The 17484-nt window shown below is 43.3% G+C and overlaps 1 protein-coding gene across 1 annotated transcript in view; it reads left to right on the top strand.

The window, feature by feature from the left end:
- Positions 1-17484, top strand: part of SPON1 (spondin 1) — a 470884-nt gene that overhangs the window by 81266 nt on the left and 372134 nt on the right. The window contains exon 3 of the mRNA XM_015411716.1: positions 14753-14886. Coding sequence (XP_015267202.1) covers positions 14753-14886 — 134 coding nt within the window. The remainder of the gene's footprint in view (positions 1-14752; positions 14887-17484) is intronic.

The following is a 17484-nucleotide window of genomic DNA, read 5'->3' as shown; positions in this document are numbered from 1 at the left end:
ACTCTAATACTCTAATACCCTTCCATAATAATCTTATACTCAAATTAACCTCTCAAGTTCCTATTAACTGACTAATCACCCCAAATTTTTTAAACTTTCCCATATACCCCGCCATCCTTCTAAACCAGACCTCCTCTTGGTCTTTAACCTTTAACCCATTCATTCTACGTATCTTCATTGTAAGATACTCTAAAATTATTATATTATTCATTTTTTCCCTCCAATGATTAATCGTCAGTTCCTCAGCATCCTTCCAATTCTTTGCAATCACTTGTCTTGCTGCTACTAACATCAAATTTATCCATTTACCTTCTTCTTTCACCCTTAACCCGATACCATCCAAACTAATAAGTGCCATTGCTTTAGATATTCCAACCCTTCTTCCCACCATCACCAACATTTCCATACTAATCTGATCCCAAAATTTCTTTACCAAAGGACAATCCCACCACATATGACTGAACGTTCCCACTTCTCCACATTTCCTCCAACAATTTTTACTCCCCAATTTCGAAATATAGCTCAGCCTAACCGGTGTATAATACCATTTCTGTATCATCTTCAAACCCTGCTCCTGTATTACCCTAGACGTTGCAACGAAAGGAGGTAACCTAAAAATCATATCCCACTCTTCATCCAAAATTTTACATTGAAGATCTGTTTCCCAATATTCCTTCAAAACTTCTCTCGGTGATTTCCCTATGACTAATAATACCTTATACAATTTTGACACTATTTTTGCCTTATCTTTCCCATATTCTCTCACCAATTTTTCAAACGGAGTAGTAATTCTCTTCCCCATCTGATTAATTTCTTCTTCCTTCAGCAATGAGGAAATCTGACTTTTTTGCAACCAATTCATCTTATTCAACACAATATTCTCTTCTTCCATCATCCCGTCTGTTCCCCATATCTTTTTTAACTCCTTAATACTAATTTCTTTTAATGCATCTCCTATTTCCTTTGACATTGATCCCCTCAATGGGGTAAATTTATCATAATACCACATTTTTGTAAGAGGTGATATCCCCGGAGTAAGCTCTTTTTTCCACTTCTCCCACACCATATAAGGCCCCAGAAATGTCGATAATTCATTACCTATCTTCCTCTTCCTATTCTTCCTATCAAACAAACTTTCCTTTCCTCCTACCACCTCTAAATTTTCCCGCTCTATCCAACCAAGATCCTCTCCTAACTCTCCCTCCAACCAAATCATTAAATGCCTTAGTTGATATGCATCATAATAAATACTAATATTGGGAATCCCCCATCCCCCATCTTTTATTCCATAATACCTATACCTATACCAGCTGTCCTTGGTTTCTTAGATGCAAACACAAATCTATCTATAGCTCCTTGCCACCTCTTCAATATATATACTGGTATATGCCAAGGTAATACATAAAAAAGGTAAGTCAGCCTAGGAACTAAAAACATTTTAACTATCGCAATTCTTGTACTAATCGAATCTTTCCACTTCCCCCATTCTCTCATTTTGGCTTGTATTCCACTCCAAATTCTTTTGTAATTATACTCAAATGTTTTTTTCCCATTTCTAGGAATATTTACCCCTAAATACTTCACCATTTTATTTGCTATGGGGATACCCAAAGTTTTAGAAGCCAGTAATTGTATATTCGGTTTGACATTAAAACACATCATTGATGATTTTGAGAAATTCACTTTTAACCCTGACACCTCTTCAAATTCCTGTAATATCTTTTTTAGTGGTACTGCTGCAGATTCTAGATCCTTAATTGTCACCATCATATCATCTGCATACAATGTTAAAAATTCCCATCCACTTTCCCTTTTCCTGGAACTTCAAAACCTATTATTTCTTCATTCTTTTTTAATTTAAGCACCAACGGTTCCAATGCCAAAATAAATAACATGAGGGATAGTGGGCAAAAAAAAAAAAAAAGGTAAATGTTCCCTTGCTTGAAAGCCAGTCAAATCCGACTCTAGGGTTGCGGTGCTCCTCTCCATTTCAAAGCCGAAGAGCCAGCGCTGCCCGAAGACGTTTCCGTGGTCATGTGGCCGGCATGACTAAACACCAAGGAACACTGTTACCTTCCCACCGAAGCGGTCCCTATTTATCTACTTGCAATTTCTTGCTTTCGAACTGCTAGGTTGGCAGGAGCTGGAACTAGAGATGGGAGCTTACTCCATCATGCGGCACCTGGGTCTCGAACTGCTGAACTACTGACCTTCCACAGCCTGCAGTTCAGCGTCTTAACCACTTGAGCCACCACAGCTCCTACTATATTAATAGTGCCACATAAATGGGGAAAAAATTAATTCAGCATGTGAAAGTCTATGCTAGAATATTTCTCCCTGAGAAACTTAAAAAAAAAACCCAAAACAAAATGCATAAACTTCTGGGGGGGGAGCACTAAGAATCTGATTATTCATCTGCAATCTGAAATGGTGCAGCCTATTCTGACACTTCAAAATTCTATCATCTCCTTCTCCTGCCAGTGTAGACCGAGCCTCAGAAATGTCAAATTGACCCAAAAATATGCTACTTGTCCTTTCAATGCGCAAACAGAAAAAGGAGCTCAAAATAAACCATGCCTCCTCTATGTTAGATCTGATTTATTTTTGTTTTACTTTTAAATAGCGTTTTGTCATTTTTTATTTGAGAAGCGCACACACTGAAAAGGGCCATCATAAACATAATGTTGACTCTAACGATAACTTGACCTGCTGCTTTCAAGAACAATACAGTCTACAAAATGTTGTAGAGGCTATGATGACAATCAAAACTGGGTAAATTTCAAATGCATAAATGAATTTGATCATCATAGAATACAGCCTTTTCTCTCTTTTTGGACACATGCCACTGCATTTTATGCCGGGCACAAAAGTGAAACTAGGAGAGAGAAAGAATGCTGGATAAAATTCAAATACTTTCTAGGAAAATGGCCCTTTGGCAAATATTCCTGACCAGGGTCTTTTTTAAACAAATCCCAGATAGGCAAAGAACAACAAAAACAACTTTTCAGAATAAACCAAAATAATTTCCCCTTAATTCCCATTATTCCAGACTAGAAATAATGCCCGTTGCGGAAATAAATACAACGGGATCTAGAAAGAGGCTCCGGGAGAGTGCTCTGGCTTTGGGCAAACAGTGTCAGTTTCCTGTGGCGACCTCAGCAGGGTTTAATGACAGAGTCCACTGTTTTCTCCAGAGGGACTGATCTCTGCTACCTGAAGAGCATTTGTATGTTTGAGTTATCTGTAGCCCTCACCTGGAGAGTGGTAACCATTGTTACCCATTCTCCTCTCCCCTATGAGGTATGTTATGCAACTGAAAATTCCAACTGCCTTGCGGGGGGGGGGTTTGAGGTGTGGAATGGACTGAAGTCCAATCAGCTTCCATATGCAAAAGACCAGGTTGTCGCAGCAGTTGTGGTGTGGGCGGGACCCGGGCTTTGCCTTCTGATTGGTGGCGATATATGCTGAGGAGCAGTGCCATCAGCCATACACTAAGGGAGTGCATTTTAGAATTAGAACTTTGGCACCCACTATTCAATTATATATATTATTCCAGATGCTTCATGTGTGCATGTGTGGGTGTCTGTCAGAGAGAGAGAGAGAGAGAGATATCAGGTCTCGCAGTAAACATCAGAGCAGGCTTGTCAGAAGGATCCCCCCCCCATTCATGCACAGGATAGTTTATACCTGGAATAAAACTTTGTTGGTCTTGAAGGTGCCATGAGACTCCCTCTCCAAACGAGGGAAGAGAGGCTAGGCAATGCAGCAGCCCCAAAGCAGGAAGGAGGAAGGAGCTTTTCTCTGCTGCGCGCACGTGCTCTCTCTCTTTCCTGCTCCCTCACTTTCCTAAAGGAGAAAGAGAGCCAAGGCATTGCAGCCGCAGCCCCAGCGGAGGAGGCCAGAGGGAGCTTTTTTCCTGATGCACACACGTGCACTCTCTTCTTCCTTCCCCCTCGTTTCTCTAAGGAGGAGGAGAAGCTTTGGTGACACATCAGCAGTAAAGGCTGGGAAATGCAAGCACTTCCTCGTGGGCCGTATACCAGCCCTCCAGGGGCTGGGTCAGGCCCACGAGCTGCATGATTGACACCTCCGTACTAGAGTGTCCCCTGCACGACGTGCCTGGTGCTATGACCTCACCTCCAGGTGATCTAATTGCGCTGGGCACGTCAGGTGTGATGAGGCTCTTCAGGGGCGGGGCTCCCGCACTGGCCGCCGGTGGATTGGGGGGGCAGAAAATGGAGGAAACCCCACCTCCATTGGGGGTTTGGCAACCCTACAGTATGTGGGGGGGTGATTTTACTCCCCCTTTTCTACAGCCAGCTTGCTTTCATCCGGGTGCCTTGGCCATCTCACTCCCTCACCTGAGCTACTGTGCCTCATGCTGAAGAGAGAGTGAAAATGCAGGGAGAGAAGCCCTCCCCTTCACCCAGGATATACAAGGGCTGGTTAAGGTTCAACAGTGGTGGAAAGAGACGACCCTACTTGCTGAGAAGTAATTTGGTAATTTTAAATGTTACAGTTAAACTGTAACATGTTTAAATAGTAACATCATCTTAGGTCCCTGCCACACGGGAGCACGGGCAAAGTGCGGCTTTTGAAAGCCGCACCAAAATAGACACGCGGCGGCAGGATCATACAGATCCCGTGAGCCGCCGCGCAGTTGCTCCCCGGCACGATCAGATGCCGGGGAGACCGGGGAGAAAGTGACGAGACGGAGGCTGCCGAACTGCGCATGTGTGAGCATGCGCAGTTCGGCCAGGGGTCTTGGATGCGCCGGCAGAAGGACGTGCCGGCGATCCCACGGCTGTGCTGGTAAGTCCACCTCTGTAGGTGGTTTATTTTAGATGCAGCTTTTCGGCCTGAAGGGCCGAATCGGGGACGGGTGCGCAACATTTCCCAGATGTTGCAGTGGGATCGCACCCATTTGCTCTGCCCCCGATCCGCCCCTCTCCTGGCCCAAAACCTTTCGTGTGACCGGGGCCTTATAGTATTATTGAATGTGTGTCTTTGGTAGGATGGCTCATAGGGTACCCAGTAGTCACGTGGCTCTTGTGCTTGCTGGTAATTGTGATTGCTGCTCTCTGTGAGCCATGGATTAAGTAACATTTCCAACCATTTTTGTGCCTGAATAGTCAAGGTAATATGTGGACTTATTGTGTTTCCCCCTGAATTTTCACTGTTGTCTTGTCTGGCTCTCTGTCTTGGCTTGGAAAGTTCACTCTTACCAGAAAATTGTAAAAGGCAAGATTCCTATCTTATTATACATGTAACTGACAGCTGCAAGAATATTATGTGCCAAATACTGGAGGAAAAATGAAGTACCTTCAAAAGAAGAAATCATTAATAAAAACCTTGAAACTGCAGAGATGGACAAAATAACTTTAATTTTGAGATGACAAAACGAAAGAGACTTTGAAAATGAACTCCCCCTTTTTGTATGTATGTATGTTTGTTGCTTTTTTGTTTGTCTCCCCAGTCCCCACCTGGAGGCTGGCAACCCTATTTTAAGCAGGTCTATTGAGAAGAAAGTCGTTTTATTCAGTGGGGCTTACTCCCAGGAAAGTGTTCTTAGGATTGCAGCCTTAATATTTTACTTTTTGATCAGCTTAATTCTACTCTCTTATCTCTCCCCTCGACTCCTATTCTGTTTCTTTCTTCTTGTTTCTTGAAACACATAGATATGCTTCTTTTCACCAGCTTCCTCATTTTTATTGTTTCACTTCCCATTAAACTCACTTCATGGTCTTGCCCCCTTTTTGTCTATCTTCATTTATTTCTCTCTGTTCTTCTCTCCAGTCTTTCTGTTCATCAAACAATAACTTGCCCATCATGCATGAAATGCTCTCCCTTTAGGTATTTAGCTGGCTTCTGTTTGTATCACTAAAAAATTAGAAGTGAAGCTTTTTTTCCCCCTTCACATTTTCTCCTTGGTACTCTTTCTGACTTCCTTGATTCTTTCTCTACTTATAGGTTAACTATAATTATTGTTTTAACACATTTTGCTAAGTTTCTTGCTTTCTTGTCCAGGTCTTCTCACCACTTGTCTTTTGTGTTTTAGATTATAAGCCTGCAAGGCAAGGACTCTTCTTTTTGTTTCTCTCCAGTGCCAAGCATATTTTGGTGAAATGTTGATGAAAATCCCCAGTCTTGGTTTATCTAGGCTTTTACTCAAAATTCTGTTAAGAGTGCCCTCTCTGCATTTCTGCTGGGCAAATATTATTCCTTCGGAGTAACTCACACATTTAAATTGCAAAGAAATATCCTTTTCATTTTATCTTAGCCTGTATGTTTCATAATTTGAGAATGACATTTATCCTAGTAACTACTTGTAATTGTGTTTAATGTTTAACACATGGAAAATACAAACATGACACTTCTGTTGGATCAAACCACAAGAATTCACACTGCTGTGTGAATGTAAGAAAGTAAATCTGAATGAGTGTTGTTGCTTTAAACATCAGTGATTGATATTCATTCCTTGGGTAACATAATTCTCCTTCTGGGTTTATAAATCACCAGGGAATTCAAGTGACATATTGTGGAAGATAAGTCCTATTTAGCCAAGCAGGCACTGTATTACCTTACTATTGCAGAGCCATAACTCTTGACACAACCCTTAGGCAAAACTAATCTGACTCTCCTGGCTTCCTTTGTTTTCTCTGCTTCCCCCACGCTCCCTGGGTTTTAGTGCACAAGTTAATGGCTCTTGGGAAATGAAGACAAACGAAAGTGTAATGGGTAGTGAAATCAGTTGACAAATAAAGTCAATTTGGTAAAGAAAGAAAAATACGAAGGGCCAGTGGAGGCAAATATTATAGAGAGAAAAAAACTAGCTTACTGTAGTGTATGCCATATATCATGGACTTTTTTGTGCCTTTAGCTATGTATAAAACATGCCTTTGTGAAAAATCAAATTGATATTGTGTCACTGTAATTAACAGCTCAGGGCCATTTCTCATGAATCGGGGCAAACCTGTGATTGCCGCTCAAGGCATCTTTAAACTTCCTTCACAGCTGTATGCTTTACCTATTGGTTCAACTTCGGGACAGGGGGAAACTGGGAAAATAGCATGGAAGGTAGGGATTCCAGACCCCTGGGTGGGGGCAGGGGTCTCTCACTGCTGGGCCCCAACTCTCCACTACTGTCTAGCTGGCTGGCAGGGGGAATCTACCCCCCCCAAAAAAGGAGGAACTCCTGGCATTTTGGCATCATGCCTATGTGACTTGGAAGTGATGTATGCACATTGGGGATGACGCTCTGGTTTTTGGGCGAAAACTCTATGGTAGAAACTAATTCTACCATAGAGTTTTGCCCAAAAACCACAGTGTCCCCCCCCCAACATCCCCAATGTGCCTGTGTCACTTCTGGGTCATGTAGACACATCACGGGAATGGCGATTTAGCAATCCTTCCTGCTCCCAGTAAGTACACCCCCATCCCCCACCGGCTGCTTGGAGGGACCTGGTAACTCTACATGGAGGTCATGGCCTTCATCCTGCAGTACTGAGGTCCTGGTCCAGCTTGTAGGATTTTCAGCTCCAGGTTGGAAAATTCCTGGAGATTTCAGTGTTTGGGAAGAGGACTGCCTTCAGTGGGATATAAAGCCATTGAGTCCACCCTTCAAAACAGCCATTTTCTCCAGGGGAATTGATCCCTGTAGTGAGTAGTTCAGTTGTCATTCCAGGAGATATCCAGGTTGGCAAGACTACCAGTTGTGTCCTTCATGGCTGCTATTAAAAGAAATGTAAAGAGATGAGAGATCCAAACATTGATCTTCACATCTCAGTTTGGCCCTGAGTATGCAGTTGGTTTTGTTACTGTCCATGGGGTTGAACTATAAGGAAGGCCGAGCGCTAAAGAATAGATTACTTTGAATTGTGCTGGAGAAGACTCTTGAGAGTCCCTTGGACTGCTAGGAGATTGAGTCAGTCAATCCTAAAATAAATAAACCCTTACTGTTCCCTGGAAGGCCAGATACTGAAGCTCAAATACTTTGGCCACCATATGAGAAGGGAGCACTTACTGGAGAAGACCCTGATGCTGGGAAAGATTGAAGGTCAAAGAAGAAGGGGACGGCAAAGGATGAGATGGTTAGACAGTGTTATCGAGGCAACGAACATGAAATTAAGCAAACTTCAGAGCACGACGGAAGACAGGAAGGCCTGGCGTGATGTGGGCCATGGGGTCATGAAGAGTCAGACACAACTGTGCGACTGAACAACAATAACATGCGATTGCTAGCAAGTTGGAATCAGTTCTGGCTTTTTAGTGAGTACTTGTATGAAACTTCAATGACACATAGTTTTGCATAATCTTTTATGGATTAGAATCTACTTTGTCAGATGCATAAGGCTTGTTCCCATTTTGCAGAGAGCCTTACATGGACATGTAATGTATGAGGGGATACTTGCTCATTCAATATGCCAACAAAAACACACAGATACATGGTTTATTACAAACATGAGTTTTTATACCCCAACCATATTTACTCTAGGTGTTTTCATGGCATTGGGCTGAAATTATTGACAAGCATCATTCTCTGCACCAAGTATGTGCAAAGTGAACCATGCTGATGTTATCCCTTCCCAAATACTTGCAAGGAGAGAGTTATCATCCTTCAAAAAAGGTAAAGGTTCCCTTGCTTGAAAGCCAGTCGAATCCCACTCTAGGGTTGTGGCGCTCATCTCCATTTCCAAGTTGAAGAGCCAGCGCTGTCCAAAGACATTTCTGTGGTCATGTGGCCGGCATGACTAAACACCAAGGCGCATGGAAGAATAAAGACTTGTTGCCAAACCTTGAAACATGTTTAGAAATGCCAACTGAGTACATTTTTTCATCATTCGATACATTTCAAGTATGACAAGGATAGTGAAGATATTAAACCAAAGTGCAGAAAATGCTAAATCTAGCAGTCCTAGATTTTCACATAATCAAAATCATGCTTTATTCTGTGTTAAATAAAATGACCCCATATCCCTAGCACAAGGAGGCAAGCTAGCATACTGTTTTTACTTCCCTCCTTTTATTTATTGGTGATCAGCCCTTTGAACAAAGGAGGATTTATACACCTTGACCCAGACACTGAGATGTGGAAGACAGTGGTGCCATAGACTGATGAAAATATGATTTATATGTTACTGGTGGTATTGTAGGACCTTGAATTTAGTAGGATTTTATGGCACTGGTTGAAATATTATGCTGTACAGGATGTTCTTGCAACAACTCCCAATTACTACAGTACAAATGGTAGAAATGATATACCCTTCATTACTTTCTTTCTGTAATTATCAAGGCAAAATTAAGCATTAGACTATTGACCATTAAAGACCAGCTTTCTTTACTTACACTTTATTGAGTGTTTCCCCCCACTTTTATTGTCTGTTTTTTTACCATTTCTCCATAATAAAACTGATTTTGGGGAATCATTAGTGAAGTTAAAAAAATCCCAACTACCTAAACCAGTGTATGAGAGTAATAAAACTTGTTGTATTGTTATTTATTTAATGTATATTGCTTTTTAAAACAATTTTTATTTTATATAGGACAAACAAAAAAGCAACAAACATACATACATACAAAAAAGGGGGAGTTCCATTTACAGCCTTAAGTTACCTCATACATTAGCAAGTTATATTTTTTTTATTTTCTCCCCACCTTGTATTTTAAACTAAATCTTTATTCATAACTAAGAAGGAAATTATAGTTCATATTTCCTTGTGCTTCGGTTGTATGTCCATATGGTTTATGTATTATGCTCTCTTCCATCCATTTGTAAAACCTTGACCAAGTATTCTCAAAGTCTCTTTTGTTTTGTCGTCTCAAAATTAAAGTTATTTTGTCCATCTCTGCAGTTTCAACTATTTTATTAATGATTTCTTCTTTTGAAAGTACTTCATTTTTCCTCCAATATTTGGCATATAATATTCTTGCAGACCAATATTTTTTAACTCAATCACACGTCCATCACATATGAAAAAAAGAACCCAACATTTTTTTGACACTTCCAACAATCAGGATAAAACTCTGCTAATTTGTCGGGAGTAATATACATTCTATAAAATGTTTTATAAATATTTTCTTTAAATGAAGTTGCTTTAGTAATCTTTACATTATATTCTCCATACCAGTTTGGTGAGCCAGTTTGGTGTAGTGGTTAAGTGTGCGGACTCTAATCTGGGAGAACCGGGTTTGATTCCCCACTCCTCCACTTGCACCTGCTGATGTGACCTTGGGTCAGTCACAAGCTCAACTGTTCCTGAAAGAGCAGTTTCTGTCAGAGTTCTCTCAGCCCCACCCACCTCACAGGGTGTCTGTTGTGGGGGGGGAAGGGAAAGGAGTTTGTAAGCTGCTCTGAGACTCCAAGTGAAGGGCGGGGTATAAATCCAACCTCTTCTCTACTTCTTCTGTTCTACCCATGACCAAATGGTCTAAATCAATATTATGACCCAAATTTTGTGCCCATTGGACCATGCAGTTTTTAACTATTTCATCTTGTGTTTTATTTTCCAACTAGTCGTGGGTTGTTTCGTATCCCACCACTACCACCAAATGTGATGGACCCCCCTATCTCCCCAACTATGCTGGGATGTTATGTAGTGGGTAGCCGCATGGATAGACAACGACGTGGTGGTCCCTCTCCTTTTTGTATCTCATTCACTTTTCTCAGTCCTTTATTTTCTGCAATGCATAGCTGGGTGAAATTATTCCTCTTTTTGCAATTATAACAACACCCCCCCCCCATGCTGGGATGTTATGTAGTGGGTAGCCGCATGGATAGACGACAGACAACGACGTGGTGCATAGCACGCTTTATTAGGAACATAACATGAACACCAACAAACGGCCGGCAGGCCCACTATAAACATCCCTGGGGCACACCCCTGGTCACCATTGGTGGGTTTGAATCTCCCGCCACGGTTCCCATTGGTTCCCCAGTGGAGGGACTAGGAGCCTAGTCCCTATTGTTCTTCTGTCAAGCTCTGGCTGTTTGCTGGCCCCCGGTGGAGGCCAGCATACACTACATGGGCATTCCTCCCATTTGCTGTGTTTTTTTCTGCACCATTAAGCATTATTTTGACTGTCCTTTTCGAGTAGCCTACTTCTGGTGAGGCCTGGTGATCTGTTTTCTGGCTTGTTTGTGGCGTATCGTTTCTCTTTTAATTTCTAGCACTTCGTGTGATTTCGTAATATATTTGTAATATATTTGTAATATTTGTGCTTGGGATATTCTATACGCACATGCTATTTTTAGTGGTTTCTTTGATGTGAGCTCTTTCCTCCTGGAGTTATTTCTCCTGGATTTCTTGTGATCCTATTAAAATCCTGTCTTTTATCATATCATCACTGTCATGAAAAGCACAATCTTTAGCAATGAGGCGTAACTGTGTCACCCACTCATTCACTGGTTCTGATATCCTTTGATGCTTTTCATAAAATAATTTACGTTGTATGGAGAACGGGGAGGGGGCTGCAATACTCCTCAGACATTGTAAACAGAACTGAGGGTTTCCTTCTGTCATCTGCAGATATTTTGCCACTAGCACTCCCCTGCAAATATATCTGTCCTGGGATCTGGCAATGCTGATTTGAAACTTTGCAATCTCCAGGGGATCTAATACCTGTAGTTCTGAGATGAGTTGTAATTCTGGGGGATGCCCACCTCCCACCTGGAGGTTGGCATCCATAGCGCCAGACCAATTGTCTCCCTTCTGGGCCTGCAAATATCAAATCCATGACATCCCTCCACCAGCCCCAATTCTCAGCAACATTTCCATGTTCAAAGTACAAAGGAGGTACTTGCCTGGTGCTGAATGCCATTCTGTTCGGTCCCCTTTTCAACTCACCTTTACTTCTGACACCATGTTATGTATCTGGTCTCTCACAATGAGTGTGCATCAAATAGGGTCACCAGGTCCCCCCATTGCTACGCTGGGGAGATTTGGAGGGCATTCCAGGGGTGCTAGGGAATGTCATGCAGGATGTTTCACCCTCACACAGGACGTTTACCCGGATACCAGAGCATCCCTGCACGGTCCCCACTTCTGGGTGACATCACTGCATTGGGGACGTTGCACAGTGATGTCCCTGTTTAGGGGCAGGGTTTCCCCCACTGGTAGGGTTGCCAAGTCTTACCTTTAGCTGGAGCGGGTGCGTGTGCCGCAACCACGTCACCTGGAAGTGACGTGAACACGCTGGGCACACGGGGTGGGGCCACAACCATCCGAGGGAAAACCATAGAGTTTTCCCTTGGATGACCATGGCCCTGCCTCCAGTGTGCCCGGCGTGGTCGCGCCACTTCCGGGTGATGCACACGTCACGTACTTTGGGGGTGGGGTTCCCCCCGGGGACCAATCCACCGGCAGTGGGGAACGGGCCTCTGGGGCGGGGGTTTCCCTGCCCCCTGGGGGGACTTGGCAAGCCTACCCACTGGCCAAGTGGCCCGTGATGGGGAGAAGACCCTGAAACTGGAGTAATCCCCCGCCCAGACCTGGGGACTGGCTAGCTTAGCATCAAAAGGCCTCAGTAACAGAAATACAACTTGTTTATTCAGCCATTTTGAACATAATCTCACAGAGAGTGAGTATTCTATTACCCTCTCTTGTCTACCAAAAAACTGCACCTCTAATATAACAGGAGGAAAAGTGTGGCAGGAAACCATGGAAAATCTGTTCATATCCACAGTGGCATTGAGGCCAAAACATGGAATCACCCCCGTGAAAAAACAACCTTTATATATAAAAGCTCAAATATTGTATGGCTCCTAGATGATAAGGATGCAGCTTCTGCCAAGTTCTGAAAACTTATCTGGTAGAGCCTTTGTAGGTGCTGCAGATAGGATTGACTTTGGAAGAATTATCTGGCTCCTTAGAAATTTCAAAGGAAATACAATCCTGGGATTTCAGGGAATGAGAGCAAATTATTCTTCAAGAAATTCTAGCATGTGGTTTTACTCTGCCCTATCATCAGTATGTGTAATTTTCAGCATCACCAGATCTGTGGATACATAAATCCAGAGACTGGAAACATGACCAAGCAAGACAGATCTTTTCATAAACCTGAAATATGCCCCAGGTTTGTAGAAAAAATTGAAATCTAAAACAAAGTTCATGGGGGTGGGGTTTTAAACCTCCCAAATGGTGGATGCAGTGCCCATAGCTTTAAGAAACAAATGCCCTCTCAGTGACCATTGTGTGGGTTGCTAGGTGTAATATATCCAGTTCTGACCGCGTAGCCGACTGGGGCTCCACGCGGTCAAGCAAAACCATCGAGCTTCGCTCCAGGATACAATGGACAAAGCGGATCCTAGCCCACACCTATCCGAGGGCTCGGTTCCTGGCCGAAAGCCTATGGAACTCTCGGTCACTGTAAATAGCCTATTGCGGTGTGGGGTGTGTGTTTTGGGTGGTGGTTTCATGGGGGATATAAGCCGGCCTGCGAGCCGGCTAAAGTTGTCTTGTTTCTCACGAATAAAAGTACGTTAGCTGAAATCACTCATCTGTCTGCGTACTTTTCACTGGCGACAAGGATTTTTTAATCTAACGTAATCTAATCTAATATTTGCAACACTAGGTAACCACAACAATATTGCCAGCTTTCAAGCTTTGGTTGCTGTCAGTAAAAGGCAGGGGCAGGGGGAGGAGGCTTGGCACTTTTCAGGGCTGTTCTGACCTTTGAGGGAGAACTCATCCAGGCCAGGCTCACCAGCTACTACCAGGCAATTGGCTACCATGCAGCTTGAATAACTCAGGCCCTGCTACTTGCTGCTGTTCAGCAGCAGCTACCCCATGAAAGCCAGTGTGGTATACTGCTTAAAGTTTCCAACTAGGATCTGGGAGATCTAGATTCAAATCTCACTCTACCATGGAACCCCACTTGGTGACCTTAGGCCAGACACACATTCTCAGTCTAGCCAACCTTACAGGGTTGTTGTAAGGATAATGATGAGAAGAGAGTGATGTAAGCTGCTTTGGGTGCCCACTGGGGATAAAGGTGGCATATAAATGAAGTAAATAAATAATACATGTATTTATATCCCACTTTTCTCCCCAATGGGGACCAAAAGCAGTTTATATCATTTTTCTTTCCTCCAATTTATCCTCTAAACAACCCCATGAGGTGGGTTTAGGCTGACAGTGTATGACTGGCCAGAAGAGATCCAGCAAGCTTCCATGGCAGAGGGCAGATTTAAACCTGAGTATTCCAGATTCTAGTCCAAAACTCTAACCACTACTCTCAATATATAGCTGAACATGGTGTGTGTGTTTGTGGGGGGAGATAAATCGTAGGTTGTTTGGTGGCTGGGAAGGACATTAGGAAGTAAGGAAAAGTGAGGATATGAGGCTTGCCAGGAAGAGGGAAAGAGGAAATAGTGTGGCATAAGGGGATACAGGTAAAAGTTGTGGGTTCCCCTCCTTGCAACAGGGTCCAGCCTGGTGGTCACCACTGTGAAACCCAGCCATTGTTTTCTTGGGTACAGGCTGCCAGGAGTAGAGAAGGAGGATAAGTTGAAGACATGGGGGAAGATAAAGGTAGGTTGGCTTGTGGATGGAAAGGAGGGAATGAAGCAGGAAAAGGGGAGAGGCTATGGGGGCTTTCAGAAAAGGCAAAATGAGATGCCATCCACAAGTCCTTGTGTAGGGCTTTTAAAAACGTTTCTTTGATACTAATATTTTTACAGTGCCTGCTGCTTTTACATCTCACATATATGAATGAGATAATTGTAATGAAACATAGCTTCTTTATATTTCTTTAGATTATTGATGAAGAAGAAACACAGTTCATGAGTAATTGTCCTGTGGCTGTTACTGAAAGCACGCCAAGGAGAAGGACGCGTATTCAAGTTTTTTGGACAGCGCCTCCTTTGGGCACAGGCTGCGTAATTTTGAAGTAAGTAATTTTATGTTTCAGATACTCAGATGAAACTTTACTCAGTTTAACGTTTGGGGAAGCATGAGGATGTCTGATGTTCCTGATGCTGTTGAGAATGTGGTAGTGTTGTGTTCCTGCGTCCTACAGAAATAATACATGATGAAGCTTGAAGCTTTAAATAGCTAGAAAACACTGGATAGCTTTGTTTTCTCCAGATTCATACAGGCATGGTGCTGAAGTACTTCCTGCTGCTTCTACCCAGCGTGCCATCTAACTTGCTAGTGTAGAAGATGAACATACATGGATTTGTCTGCAGTCAGGATTTTCTGGAATCTTGGCTGTATCAAGTAATGGACAAATCTTAAATATTACAGGTATCTCAAAGATTTTGAACTAATTCCTGAAAATTACAGGATGGGTCACATTTTACCTGTGGTCAAGTGCCAGACTGAATCTTCAGCTTGTACATACACACATGTATGCATATGCACACCCATGCACACTCAAGCACCCCCACACACACACACACACCTTCCAGTTTGCCAGTTTGGTGTAGTGGTTAAGTGTGCAGACTCTCATCTGGGAGAACCGGGTTTGATTCCCCACTCCTCCACTTGCACCTGCTGATGTGACCTTGGGTCAGTCACAAGCTCTGGCACAGCTGTTCCTGAAAGAGCAGTTTGTGTCAGAGTTCTCTCAGCCCCACCCACCTCACAGGGTGTCTTTTGTGGGGAGGGGAAGGGAAAGGAGTTTGTAAGCCGCTCTGAGACTCCAAGTGAAGGGCGGGGTATAAATCCAATCTCTTCTTCTTCTCTTCTTCTTGTGAAATCTGTTCTGTGATCAGTTTTTAGACACGTATATCCCTGATCACATACAACTCCCACAGACAGGACATTCATGAGGCAGAGGGAAGGGGTGTAAGTTCTCCATCAATTTTAAATATGGTTTAGACAAGCGTGGACCTGAAGAATTGGGATGCCTTTTCTGATTAGTGTCCTAAAGGAAAGTTTCCCACTCTCAGGGGTCATTTCTTGCGGGAGCTCACAGAAGCGGAGCTCCGGCAGTAAGGAGCCCAGGGGGCGGGGACATGCAATAAGCCCCACCCCCTGCTCCCAGCAGCCCTCAGTCGGGCCACGAGGAGCAAGAAGCAGCCCGGTAAGTTGCAAAGCCCCCCCCCCCCGGCCCACCTTCAGGTACAAGCTCTCCCTCTGTGAGGGCATATCTGCCCGTTCCCCCCGCCCCATAGCTAGCAATCCAAAACAGTCCAGTGGAGCCCGAGCAGTGGGTGTTGCCTTCTGACACACTTCCGGTGATGTCAGGGGCTGTGGCATATGCAAATGTTTTGCTAATGAGCTATGCTAATGAGCTCCTGCACCTCTTTTTCTATGACCCCTGCCCACTCTTACCAACAGGACAGTGGAATTTGTTGTGTGATCGGGAGCAATCACAGAATGAGTTTCCCTGCTCCCAGTATGTCATGATGGCTGCCTTTAGGAATGGAAAAGCTGATTTCATGAGTGCTCTTATAACAGAAGGAAGAGGATGAGAATAGCAGGTAGCCCAGCTTCAGATCAGTGCTTTGAGAGGCTACAGTTAGAAGTGTCTCTCAGTGTTTCTCACCCTGAGGAAGAGGATTCTGCCCTCTATTCCTCTTTTCTTTAGCAGCTGGTCAGTACTGTTATAACTTTTGACTCAGAAGGTTTTCAGCTCTCCAGTGCACAGTAGTAACATCTGAACAGACCTTTCTTAACTAGTAAGTTTGCATCCCAAACTGAAATATTTCAGGACTATTTAAATTTGGCTGGTGTAATGATTTAACTGCCTAATACATCTATTACAACACACTCAAAGTAGTTATTGTGGAGCTATCATCATCCCTGTGATGATAGATGGTCAGGAGGAAGTTGATTTAGATCTCATGGAAAAACGGGGCGTGTGTGTGTAAATCACAGGTACTGTCAAGTATGTATAATGGAATTAGGCGGCACACATGTTTTGAGCAGACCTCCCAAGCCATTTTGGAAGACATCTACAAATCTTGCTATAAAGATACAAGAAAGATATGTGCCAGATACTTATGTCCTGCATTTAAATAGCCTTCCCTGCTTAGTGTCTTCCCAAATATAAGGATTTGCTGCTCTGGAGGTGGGGAGGGGACTGGAAAGGGAGGTATGTGTGAGCAGGGTTTTTTTTTTTTTGAGGGATGGTGGGGTTGAGTTTTTCAGGCATCCATTTGGGATTTTTTGAATGCCCAGCAAGTTTTAAAAAATCTTTTACAAAGCAATTTTTCCAGGGTAAGCAAAGGAATGATTTTTACCTATTATTTGCTGCAGCTTGAGAGTGGAAAAGGGGAAGGATTGTTAGTTTTGCTGCTGCTCTTTGCATCCTCTGTGCACAGTTCCCCAGCCTTAGGCAAGGTGCTGCAACTCTGTTTTCTTTGACTGACATACTTACGGTAGTAGTTTGCATATATTTCCCCTGTGGAAAATAAATGGGATAATATTGCATATGAGGAGGACCTAGGATACTTGTGCATATCAATGAAATGATAACTACACTGGAAATTGAACTTGATGCATCAGTTCCGTACTCCAGTTTCTGTACTCCAACTACACA

This window comes from Gekko japonicus, unplaced genomic scaffold, assembly GCF_001447785.1.
Source record: "Gekko japonicus isolate JY-2015 unplaced genomic scaffold, Gekko_japonicus_V1.1 scaffold156, whole genome shotgun sequence".
Lineage (NCBI taxonomy): Eukaryota > Metazoa > Chordata > Lepidosauria > Squamata > Gekkonidae > Gekko > Gekko japonicus.
Note: the sequence above shows the minus strand (reverse complement) of the source record. Positions and strands in the feature narration are given on the sequence as shown.